This window comes from Thamnophis sirtalis, unplaced genomic scaffold (assembly GCF_051295495.1).
Source record: "Thamnophis sirtalis isolate CommonGarterSnake01/CBP01778 unplaced genomic scaffold, rThaSir2_p1.2 scaffold_6, whole genome shotgun sequence".
Classification (NCBI taxonomy): domain Eukaryota; kingdom Metazoa; phylum Chordata; class Lepidosauria; order Squamata; family Natricidae; genus Thamnophis; species Thamnophis sirtalis.
The window spans coordinates 122,824,554-122,836,700 of NW_028261386.1; the positions used below are offsets into that span (position 1 = coordinate 122,824,554).

General features: G+C 37.4%; 1 protein-coding gene across 31 annotated transcripts in view; it reads right to left on the reverse strand.

Annotated features, from left to right (window-relative positions):
• The window catches only part of RIMS1 (regulating synaptic membrane exocytosis 1), a 324,358-nt gene that overhangs the window by 24,998 nt on the left and 287,213 nt on the right, over positions 1–12,147 (reverse strand). For 10 of the 31 annotated variants that reach the window (XM_087718876.1, XM_087718875.1, XM_087718878.1 and 7 more), the window contains one exon: positions 11,532–11,698. The exons of 12 other annotated variants lie outside the window; for them this stretch is intronic. In XM_087718876.1, the coding sequence (XP_087575002.1) occupies positions 11,532–11,698 (167 nt within the window). Of the gene's footprint in view, positions 1–6,824; positions 6,966–11,531; positions 11,699–12,147 lie in introns of all 31 variants that reach the window. 9 more of the 31 variants (XM_087718871.1, XM_087718872.1, XM_087718869.1 and 6 more) reach the window with 1 other exon arrangement.

Here is a 12,147-nt window from a genome sequence, read left to right on the forward strand (position 1 = left end):
TGTGATGAGCCGAAGGATAGAGAATGGAAGTAGTGATCTTCCTCCCATGTTTGAGCATACGGGGGGTTGTAAAAATCTATATATATATATTCCTCTATCTATCTATCTATCTATCTATCTATCTATCTATCTATCTATCTATCTATCTATCTATCTATCTATCTATCGTCTGTCTATCTATCTATCTATCTATCTATCTATCTATCTATCTATCTATCTATCTATCTATCTATCTATATCTCAGAGATATGATATTTATAAAACGCAAGTAATAATGAACAGCAATGTTCTCAAAGATAGAAGACTACAATTTGTCAGCAGAATGTAGCCATTTTATATCCCATTAAACAACCTGTTGGATCAACCTTTCAAAGACCTTACCAAAATAGAGAAACAGAACAACCATGGTTGGGCAAAAATTAGGGGGAGTGGTAGCAACTTCTAACTTCACGCCCGCTTCAACATTAATATAGTTTGTGGGAAGTTGGTAGCGAGAATCAGAAATCACAATCATGTGACTGTGGCTGACCACAGCAGAACTGCAGTGGCCACAAGTTTGCAAATATAACTAGTCTGAAGATAACTTGAAATTTCAATTCCACAAGAGAAATGGGTCTCTTGTTTGCATTCTTTTAACGCATTTGAGGTATCCTCAAAAATTCTTCCCCTAGCATGCAGTATTTTGCCTACCATATTTTTCGGAGTATAAGACGCACCATGATTTTGAAGAGGTAAATTTAAAAAATAAAGTTTTTGCATTCTGCAGGCTTCCCAAACCCTCTGCATGCCTCATTTCCTTTTTGCAAAAAAAAAGGGCATGCAGAGCTTTGGGAGACTGGTAGAGTGCTCCTGGGGGCTGTGGGGGGCAAAAACGAGCAAAAATTGGGCCACATTTTGCAAAAAAAAAGGCATAGAGAGGCTTTGGGAGGCTTGTAGAGTGCTCCTGGGGGCTGGGGGGGGCAAAAACAAGAAAAATGGCCCTTCCCAGCCCCCAGGAGCACTTTGCAAGCCTCCCAAACACTCTGCACATCCATTTTTGCAAAGGGGGCAGGATTTCAGTAGGCCAAAAATGCTGTATTCAGTGTATAAGACGCATCCAGATTTTCACCCTCTTTTTGGGGGGAAAAGGGTGCATCTTATATTCTGAAAAATATGGTAATTGTAAGTTACAAACAAATGGATAGGAGATCTTTAGTAGGAAGGAGATTGATTTACATGGGACAGTTGTAGCCAAGTGCTTAATTCTCTTTTGAAATAAATTGATGTTATTTTTTTTTTCTGGATCTAATTCTTTTTTTTTTTTTCCTGTTAGTTTTTTCCCTTTGGAAAAAAACATCCTGCAGATAAACTTTCTTGCTTATTATCAAGCAGTCAGTGGATTATTGCATGTGTTGCATATGCACACATGTTGTGAATCTTTAACTTGGGTAAAGAAAGGATTTATTATACAGAAACAGAAACATTACTGGCAATGAAGGAGGAAAGGATGAAAATAAGATTCTTTTGTTTTATACAAGATAATAAAGGACTATTGTTTGAGCAATTCTGATGTGATCTTTTTTATTTTGCCAATGAATTTTAACCATTATTTTGGTCAGGTATGGATTTTTCTATCCCACCTAACCCTACTTTATATAAGAATTTCATATTCAACAGAGAACCCTAAAGACGAAAAATGTAGATTGGTTTTATAATAGCAGCCACAACATTATCATCACTACCATCACCACTAAACAAGAAAAAAAGTCCGTTCTCTTTCTGAGCCTCAACGGCAGGACACAAATCTCATACATGATAAATCTAATTTTTTTGCTGTGAAAGAAATTAATTACATTAGCTATGCTTATTATTAAGCCACTATTGTTTTTTAATTTTCTATTCTTAAATGCTTTGTAATGAGATCAAAGACATGAGATCCATTCCTTTGAACATTTGGTATCAGTGGAGTTGCACGGCTACAGTTCTTTTCATTTAAAAATAGGTAATTATGAAGAGATCATCTTAGTATTTATTCCTAACCATAATCACCTCTTATCAGAATATAAGGAATAACATGAACTAAATCCTCAGCTCTGGGGTAATGAAGAAGTTCTTATTCATTACATGCATTTGTTCTTGAAATAAATAGTGAAGCTCTTTGCTATACTGCTATTGTTTTGAAGGTGTTGCAATTATTAATGACACAAGGATTAGGATGTATGATAGACATCCCAGTCTTTAGCTTGGTGCCTTAATTATTACACAAAACTATACAGTACAGATTTCCATCACAATATTAGAAATAATAACAGCAGAAAATCCTAGGGGCATGTCATTATAATTGTTGTCAAACATTCTGATAATTACATGTCCCTTAGTACAATAGTTCTGAGTTGAGCAGTTTACTAAAATTTATACTAGATCGTGAGATGCCTTGGAAAACTACATTTCCCAGCATCCTTGTTACACATGTCCTCTCAGGCCTTCGCCATCATGACCATCAACTATCAGCGCTTCATCTCTACACTTAAATTCTAAGGGAAGGAAAGATTACACAAGCTTCCAGTGATTATAAATTAATATCAAAGCTAAACTTGGGAAAGTGATTTATTTTTCCTGATAATTGAGAGATATCTTGATTTGACTGAGCCTATTTGAATCAAGTTAAAGTTTTACTACACTGGAAACAACAGAAAACCCCGTGGTAACCCTGTATGGCTACTGGACAGTGTCCGCCCACCCAATAATGGAGCAATCTTAATACCCTGCTTAGCCTGCAGGACAATTAATCTTTGAAAATGGAAGGTTTCCAAAAAATATTTCACAGGAATATCTCAAAAAGAAGGAAGTCCTTGAGGCATTTATAAACTTAAATTAGCTTTCTATTTTAGGATTAAGTAAAGGATTGCTGAATAACTTCCTCTAGTTCTGAAGATAACGTCACAGTTTGTATGTAGAATAGAAGGGGCATCTACAGCTCAAAAACAAAATATTAATCTTCAAGATTCATATGCAGATTTTTGAGGAACCCCAAAGCAGATTTATATCATTCTGATGGATTTAAATTATTCTTGAAAATCATGTCTTCCTCGAAGACATCACAGGATTAAGAATCCCATCAGCACTGAGAGAAAAATCAAAACTAACTAAAAGAACTAATGATCAAAACTAACTATCAAAAGCTGAGCTATTCAAACAATCAATATTGTATTTTGATGGCATACACACATTACCCTTCCCTGTAATCTTCATTGTTTTATTTCAATGATACGATGCAACTGAATGGAAATTTAAAAAGGCATACTTTACTTATTGTAGGACTCAAATTCAGTAAATTAAAACAATATACCGTACATCGGTCATTCTAAGTTTCTTAAAATAATGTTTCAAGATGTAGATGAGTTACATGCATACATACATATAAGCATATGAGAACACTCCCCCCTCAGATTCAGTTAAACACATAACAAATATCACATTGAAGGTTGTAGAATTTTAGTTTGACAAATAAATGTAAACATTTAATATCTGTTTTGTAAAATGACTCACCTATTCACTCTGTGAAAATACATCTTTTTTTGAAATGAAGGCCAGCAGCACAGTTGCTTCTGCCCAAGTTATGAGTCACTACTTTTCGATCTTGTGGATCTCTTAGCATGGAATCTTTGATAATTTCATTCACAGATAGATCGTCCCTATTTCATATAATTCTTCAGTACAATAAGAAATGATCCATAGCTCATGGGCTTCTTTTTAGACCATACTTAGGTTTTCTTATTGTAGTTTGTTGACAGATTTCATCAATACTAGTAAGTATGCTTTCTGCTTTCTCTACTAAATACCTACTACTATAAATCTCACTTTCTATGGATCTCTTTACAAGGAGGTGGCTCATGAATATTAATTTCAGAGCAAGTAGCCATCCTGGACCAAAGAGAAAGATAATCATCTCTATTTAATGAGGAACATCATATTTCTAAAAATAAACTACCCTGTTATTCCAAGTGTCCCATATTTAAGTCTTACTTCAGAATGTCCTTTCAGTCAATCACAGAGAGAATTCTTACCTTGAAAAAAAAAGTCTTTTTACAAACCAATTAACATTACAATCCTTTGCAAGTTTTCTTACAAACAAGTTCTGCTCAGTGAAACTTAACGATGAGTAAATATTTATAAGAGTAGAATGTAAGCAAGAACTACTTAATTTTAAACCAAATGAAGCTTTCAATTGCATTCATCAGAACTGTAGACATTTACAACTTTATTTCTGTCTGCAACTCTAACAGTTGAACTATCTAGTAATAAAACTTCACTGCTGTCATCTTTCCTGATTGGAGAGTAATTTGAGATTCACGCTATAATCAAGTTTTGAAGAACACGCAAACTGCTAATTATTCCAAATAACTACTCAACAAGGAGGATAATGAACATGACAATGTACCAAATCATGGTAGACATATTATGTGCCATAACTCTTTTGACCCAAGACACTTTCTCAAATGGCTGCCATGGATGGCATAGCCAGTCATCCAAATCTTACTGGAAGATTTAGTAGAGTTACTCCTGCTTTAACATTCTAAACCTATATTCCACCATTTACACCTTGTCATTTTCTAGGCATTCTTCCAACAAAGCAGTGTGCCATGTCCAACCACAAGTTTTATTTATTTACTTTTAACTTGCCTTTATATAAATAAATGAAAGCTGCAAACATACCTAATACTCCTTTCTCCTATTTTCCCCATAACAACCACCCTGTGGGATGAGTTGGCCTGAGAAAAAATGACTGGCCAAGTTCACCCAGCTGGCTTCATGCCTAATGCAAGGCAAGAACCCAGAGACTCCTATTTTCTAGCATGAAAACCACTAGAACCCGTGATGGCGAACCTATGGCACGCATGCCACAGGTTGCACGCGGAGCCATTTCTTAGAGCACGCGAGGTGTTGACTTGTCTGCTCCAGCGTGCATGAGTGCACTGGCCAGCTGATTTCAGCCTTCATTTTTTTTGCCTGATTTCAGCCAGCTGATTTCAGCCTTCCCTGAAGCCTCCAGAAGGAGAAAAACAACCCAATGTGCAAACAGGAAGTTCAGGAGTGGTTTGAGAGTTGGGCTGTTTTTCGCCCTCTGGAGGCTTCCTTGAAGCTTCCGGGGGAAGAAAACGGCCCTACGGGCAACCCAGAAGTTGGAAAATGGGCCATTTCTGCCTCCAGAGGGGAGGGCGAGGGAAGTAGTTTTCGCCCTCCCCAGGCTCCTAGAAAGCCTCTGGAGCCTGGGGAGGGTGAAAAAATGGATCCACTGTGCCATCATGCAGAAAAGCACGGGGGAAGGATTGGGGGGGGTGCACGCATGCACGGAGGGTCACACATGCATGCACGGCGGGAAGGCATGCGCACGACACCCCTCTGTCCCCCTGTGCTTTTGGCACATGATGGCACAAAGGTTAGCCATCACTGCACTACACCAAACTCACACTGGCTAAAACCATAATTCCTATATTCGAATTCAATGGCAAAAAGATACCTGAAGTATGCTGGAGGAGGCATGTAGCACAATCTTGTAGCAGCAATCTACAACTGAAAAACGTTCTAGTGAAATGAGTAAAGGAAGTGCTGGCAAGTGTAGGCCCAATTGTTTGCTTCAGGATTATTATTATTATTATTATTATTATTATTATTATTATTATTATATTTTTTTATCTAATAAATATGTGTGTGTGCATGCATGTGTATGTGAGAGAGACGGGGGAGAAGGAAAGAGAGAGAGAATGAGAACTCACAGCACCAGAATATACCTAAACTCTGGCTTCCTATTTCCTAACAACTACAATCCTGTAGGGAGGGTTGAGATGAGAGTCAGTGACTGGCCCGAAGTCACTCTACTGACTTTCATCCCTATGAGAAGTGCAGTCCTACTGGTTTTCATCCCTTAACTATCATACTATCCCATTAATATAGAGAGATACAAACTGGCACTCTATATTATACATTATAATGGTAGCTATCTCACCAATCCTTGGTGTCTCTCCAGAATACTTCTCCAAATCTCCTGAAGATGCTTCTTTGTTGGTCCTCTCCACTAAACAACCACTGTATCTGACCACTAATCTATCCTTCAAAAAAAGGGGAAACTCATCTCACAGCTTGAATGAGGGTGGAAGTCCAACGAAATATCCTTTAAAAGATGTGGTCACTTAATTCTACCTCCAATAATTCTTATCTCAATAGCACTGGGTTCTAAGTATGCAGACTAGAACATATTCAGAATTACATAGTGAATGTGTGCATATTTTGCATTTATTCCTTGCAGAAAAGGCATTTCCATGTAAGATATAACACTGCGCTTCCAGCTTAGCCAGACCAAAAAAGAGTCATTTGATATTTAACAAAGATAACACAATCAGTTTGGGTTTATCATGTGTTTGGATTTGTGCTCTATCCGTTATGATATGTAAATTGTTTTACCATTGAAACTGACATGATTCTAAACATTATGAAATAACAATATAGTACCAAATATTATGAAAACGGTGAAAGACATATCAGAGATGGTTCTATCATTACACAATATGAGCTGTCTCCTCTAAACCACGGATTTCGAGTGAAATAAAATGGAGGAAATTATTCGTTATGAAATGTGTTACTATAAAATTTTGACTCCCGGTGATGGGGAGGGGAAAAAAGAGGTATGCGATGTTTAATTTTTTTAAACATCTTTGGTTATTTATGATAGCAATCAAGCAATGCATAGACATCAGTTGAAACATATGTCATTCTTCCAAACTAATGAAATCATGATATTTTGGGTTACAGGTACAAATTCACAAGGGAAAGAAGCTAGCCTTTACCTCATGTCAGCAACCGTATGCCTTCTTTTCTTGTCTTCCACATTCTTTTTTTTTTCACTGTGCCCCGTCTTGTCATCTAATTCCCATGAAATCCTCCTGCCTTTTTTGCCATCAACTTTGCAGTTCTCTAAGGATTTTGATCTTCCCATAGTCACAACATGCAGGCATGCAAAATTAAATGAAGACAACTCATAATGAAAAAAAGGGAATTATGAAGTCCTTTTCATCTGTCCCATATGTCACCTCCATCTGCATAGTCAACCTTCATCTCCCCACCAACAACAACTTGCCTCAACCCCTTTTCAAATCCTATATTGGCTTAACTTGTTTCTAAACCTGAGCAATGTCAAAAGTATAGACTTCAACTCTTCAAGAGGATGGGAATTCTGGGAGTTGAAGTCCACATATCTTGAAGTTGCTGAGGTTGTAAAACATTGGGTTAACTATTCCATCTTACAAAATGAGCTGCAGCTTATGCCTTTTAGGAAGATTTGTTAGTCAAAAAAGGTGCTTAGACTATTGATTGGGGTCTCCAACAAATAACAGGTCTCTCCCTGTGCAATGCCTAGCTTTTGTGTATAACTTTAACAAAAGAAAGAGAGGGGAAAAATAAACCAGTGAAAACATTTGATTGCAAAATCACATGTTATCTGAAAGCGGGGTTGAGAACATTTGATGCCCTAAGCACAGATCAACAATAGAGCCCTTTGGCCTTCCATTGTTTAACTAATAAGACATTACAACTCAGTAAGAACTGAAGGTGAAATAGATTTAAAATTCAATATTCTTCCTGGCCATCTGCAGGCAAGACACCAGAACTATATTAAACTTTTTTTTAAAATTCACACTAGATAGCCATGAGTAATAGAACCAAATATTTTACTGACAACTAGGGCAACAGAAAAAAAAATGCAAATGTCAACATGTCTTAATGCATTTTAAATAAAATTGTTGTAAGAGAACAAATGGAAATACAAAAATTTATTGTAAAGTATTTTTAATTGCCCTCCCAAAGATAGCTAAGAGAAATGACCCTTCCATTGGTGTCATAAATGTTTGTTTGTTTGTTTGTTTGTTTGTTTAGTGGTCAATCCAAGACTCAAATGCAAGAAGAGCCAGGTTTGCTGGTTATAAACAAAGTTTTATTTTTTCTTTCTAGTTTCATAATTTATAAGTCTTTGTTCAATGCTATTTACTTAAATCAGTTAAATCACTATCACATAGTTGAAGTCAGATACTGCAAAAAGTTCCAAATTTATCAGAAACTATTAGGGGGTTTTGTACAGAAACATTTCTTTGAACAGAAATGAAGCAGACTACTATTTGACTTGCTAAACCGTAATTCTTATACCTAAGAATTATAATTTTAAGATAGGGTAAATCTGTCACATAGTAATATTCAAAATCTTATTGCTGAGAACTATGGGATAAATTATTTGAATAGTAAGCAATGCATTGAAATCTTGCTTAGCCTCTTTAAAATGAATATGACTAATTCAGAAACATTATTGCAACATCTTTAGTTGGAATAATTCCAATCAAGGTTGACAGACATACTTATGAATAGACCTGCATAGGATTATACTTTCAATGGGTTTCTAAAAATAAATTGGATAGTTCACAATTTGTCTATATTAATAAAATTCCTGCAGGCTATGAAATACTTCTTTTTTGCATTAGACCAAGTTGGGCCCGTAATTCTTCTGAATCTGCTTTTTCAATTCAGATTCCCAAATTACTGTAGAGGGAAAGAGAACAATGGAATACTAGATCATATGTCTGAAATTTGTTGAAAGGTAACAGAGAAATTCTACAGATTTCTTCCTTAACCTTCCTTAAGTAATATCCTATGCCATCTTCCCCTCCAAATGAAATAATCGGAGAGATGAAAAAGGAAATAGCTGCCTAAAGGTTTTTTTTTGGGGGGGGGGGGTGATGGTGGTGGTAATCTGGTTCCAACTTTTCTAGAAAGCTAAACAAATTGTATTTGGCTCATAAGAGTTGCCCTTATGTGTTTTGCTCATAAGAGTTAATTCTGTCACCTAAACTATTGTTTAGGTGACAAAATGTACTGTGATGTATCAGATACTGAAATAGTCACTCCTATGTCTGCAAATCCAAAATTACTTTACAGTGTACATCTGATCATTCTGAAGCAGTTGATGTCTACTCTACGCGTCTTCTCTACCCTCGATCCTCTAAAGTTGAAAATGTAGATTATGTGCTTTTGCCTGGATTTATAGCTCTGGCTTGAGGAGCAGCTGGCAGCTGTCTCCAGACAGGCATTCGTACAGATTCAACATATTCCAGTTGTGCTCGTTTCTGAAGTATCACCGGAAGGCTCGCTTTGATCACTCTGTGTGTCACTTGCTGCAATGTACTCTTCAGTACCCTTGAAGGTCACTGCAACTGATCCAGAAAACATGGGAAGTCATGAGCATGCATATATGCCCATGTAACAACTATGTTCTTTTGCACTTGTTAACAGTAGATTCATCTCAGGGGTTCAGAGCAGGGGTGCTTCGCATGCATGCACATTGCATTAAAAATTGTTCTGCACGTGAGCAGAAGCAAAAAACAAGATGGTGCCACCCGGAGAACCGGTTCAGGGGCGTGGCAGACCTGAGTCGCTGCCGGTTCCAGTGATTCAGTCTGCTAAACCACTACCGGTTCAGTCGAACCGGTCCGAACCAGTAGGAACCCACCACTGGTTCAGAGCAATTTGAGATGCTGGTTTTCCCTTATAAACTCCTTCATGGTGTAGGGCCTGGCTAATGACTGTCTCCTGTGATGCCTGTCTATCCTGTTTAATAGACGAAGATGAAAGAGTTGTCATCTTCTGGGCCTCATCAATTAACATTGCAACCTCATGGAACCCAAGAGGTAAGCCTACTTTGATGTGAACAGGATCTTTCCAGAGATCTTTGTGGCTCCTACCATAGTCTTATTCAAATAAGCTCTTAAAATCTAATGTTTCCTCAGGCCTCAGTTTATATTATATGATAAGCTTCTGATGGATGAGTTCTATGTTAAGAACATGTTGGTTTATTCTTGTGGATTTATTTTTAAGATTGTTGTGTACTGCCCAGAACTGTTACGGCGTCAAGTATCCTTAAAAATTTGATAAATATTTGAATGACATGCCACAACAAAATACCGTAATTGATTTTGTGTTGCTCACGGGAAATCACCATACACGTTTTAAGAAATTTAAAGATGTGATGCAGAAGAAATATTTCGTGAAGCAACTTAAATATCCAGACTGCTATTTGATCGTGATTGCTTCATTAAAAAAGGATAGACTTTTCAGATGAAATTAAAAAAAACCTCTTGTTAATTTTAAGGAATGTCTTTTACCCTGACTTTTAATTATTAAATACTGGCTTGATTTTAATAATGCTTCCGATATGTTAAACTGATGTAAGATCAGTTTTATTTTCAGCAGAAATTACTTCAAAAATTCTTATTCAACTTTATATAGTTTGTTAATCGTATCTATAGATCTTTTTCACTTTTACTGGACAGAATAACAGAGTTGGAAGGGACATTTGATGTCTTCTAGTTGAACACGTTTCTCAAGCAGGAGACCCAGGGGTGGGTTCCTACCGGTCTGCACCGGTTCATGCGGACCGGTTGGTTGGTGAACTTGGAAGTAATTAACTTCCAGGAACGCCGGTACGAGTCCTGGCCCTGAGACCCTATAACATTCCAGTCAAATGGTTGTCTAGCCTCTTCTTAAAAATCTGCAGTGATGGAGCACCCACATCTACTGCTCTTTTTTGTGGCCCCGCTTTTAAACCACTACTTAAAAAAATCATACAGCAAGTGTAAAAACTTCACTTGCTGAAGTTCAACCTACATTGAACTTGCTTGGAAGGTAGTTACAGCATCTGCTTGGAATTCCTGCACATTTCAAAGGATCTTTGCAAATCAGAACTTGTTGTTCTTTCTGCACTTTCTTTGAACTCTGGATATGTTTTGATATTATGGTATATCCTGTGGACATCTGCATGTATGACACATGCTAAAATGACTTTTTAAAACCTGCTTTACCATACGAAAAGAGGTGAGCGCCTATTGTTGAGGAAGCTGTTTATTTCGTTAATTAGGTGAATCCGCAATAGCACTTAGATTTATATACCGCTTCACAGTGCTTTTACAGCCTTCTCTAAGCGGTTTACAGAGTCAGCATTGTTAAATTGGCGGTAGAAATTACGAGGAGGCGTCTGAGGTAATTTCAAACAAGAATGAATAGAACATCAACTGTGAGTAGACCGGCACCTCTCCTTCATCTGACAGCCTTTTATACTCGGCTGTCAAATAGTTCAACCAATAGCCTCGCGTATGACAGCCCGGCAACCGGCAGGCGCGTCTGATTGGCTAAGATGCGCCTGGCTGCCACCGAGCTGTCATTCGTAAGTCCGAGGACTTACGAGGCTACAACAAGCATATTTCCCCCAACAATCTTGGCCTTCATTTTACCGACTTCGAAAGGATGGAAGGTGAGTCAACCTTGAGCCTGGTGAAATTTGATCTGCAAAACTGCTGGCTGCCGGCGATCAGCAGAAGTAGCCTGCAGTACTGCACTCTTACCACTATGCCATCGCAGCTCTATATAGGATTTTGTTTCATTCAGCAAACCACTGTATATTGTATGGCAAAAGACATAAGGTTTTTAATTGACATATGAACACTTTTAAAGCTCACCTGATTCTGCCTCTTGGATGCTCGGATTGCTCTGACATAAAACTTGTGCTGCTGAGGCGAGAGGCACTGCTGGTGCGGGAAATAGCTGACACATCGCTGACATCACTATCTGATGACTTGGCAGAGACATTATCACAACTTCTGTACTGATCGGTTTGTATATTATACTGAAGATGAGAAGAGACAATATGAGGTTCATTGACACGCTTGCAGAAACAAAAATAACTGGTGTACAAGCACAGCTTCAGAAGGCCACCAGTGAGAACGGTACTGCGGCTGATTTTATGTAGCAATTTTTTTTAAAAGGCATACATTATTCATGAATTTTAGGGGACCCGTTCTGAGAAGGTAAACAGTAAGAAAATGGTATTAACTTTAAAGCAGCTAATTAAAAATATGAATTTGCAAATGACCACAATTCTGTATGCACACATTATCTCTGATTATTATTATTATTATTATTTTAAAAAAAGAGGCAGCGTTATGGTGGTAAGGATTCAAAGATAATTTTGCCTTTCTTAAGTTCAGCATGAAGTTGCTATTTTTTTTTAAAAAAATGGTGGCAGCAGAAGCACTGTGGAATATTGAAATGATTTAAGGGTAACAATCTGAGCTG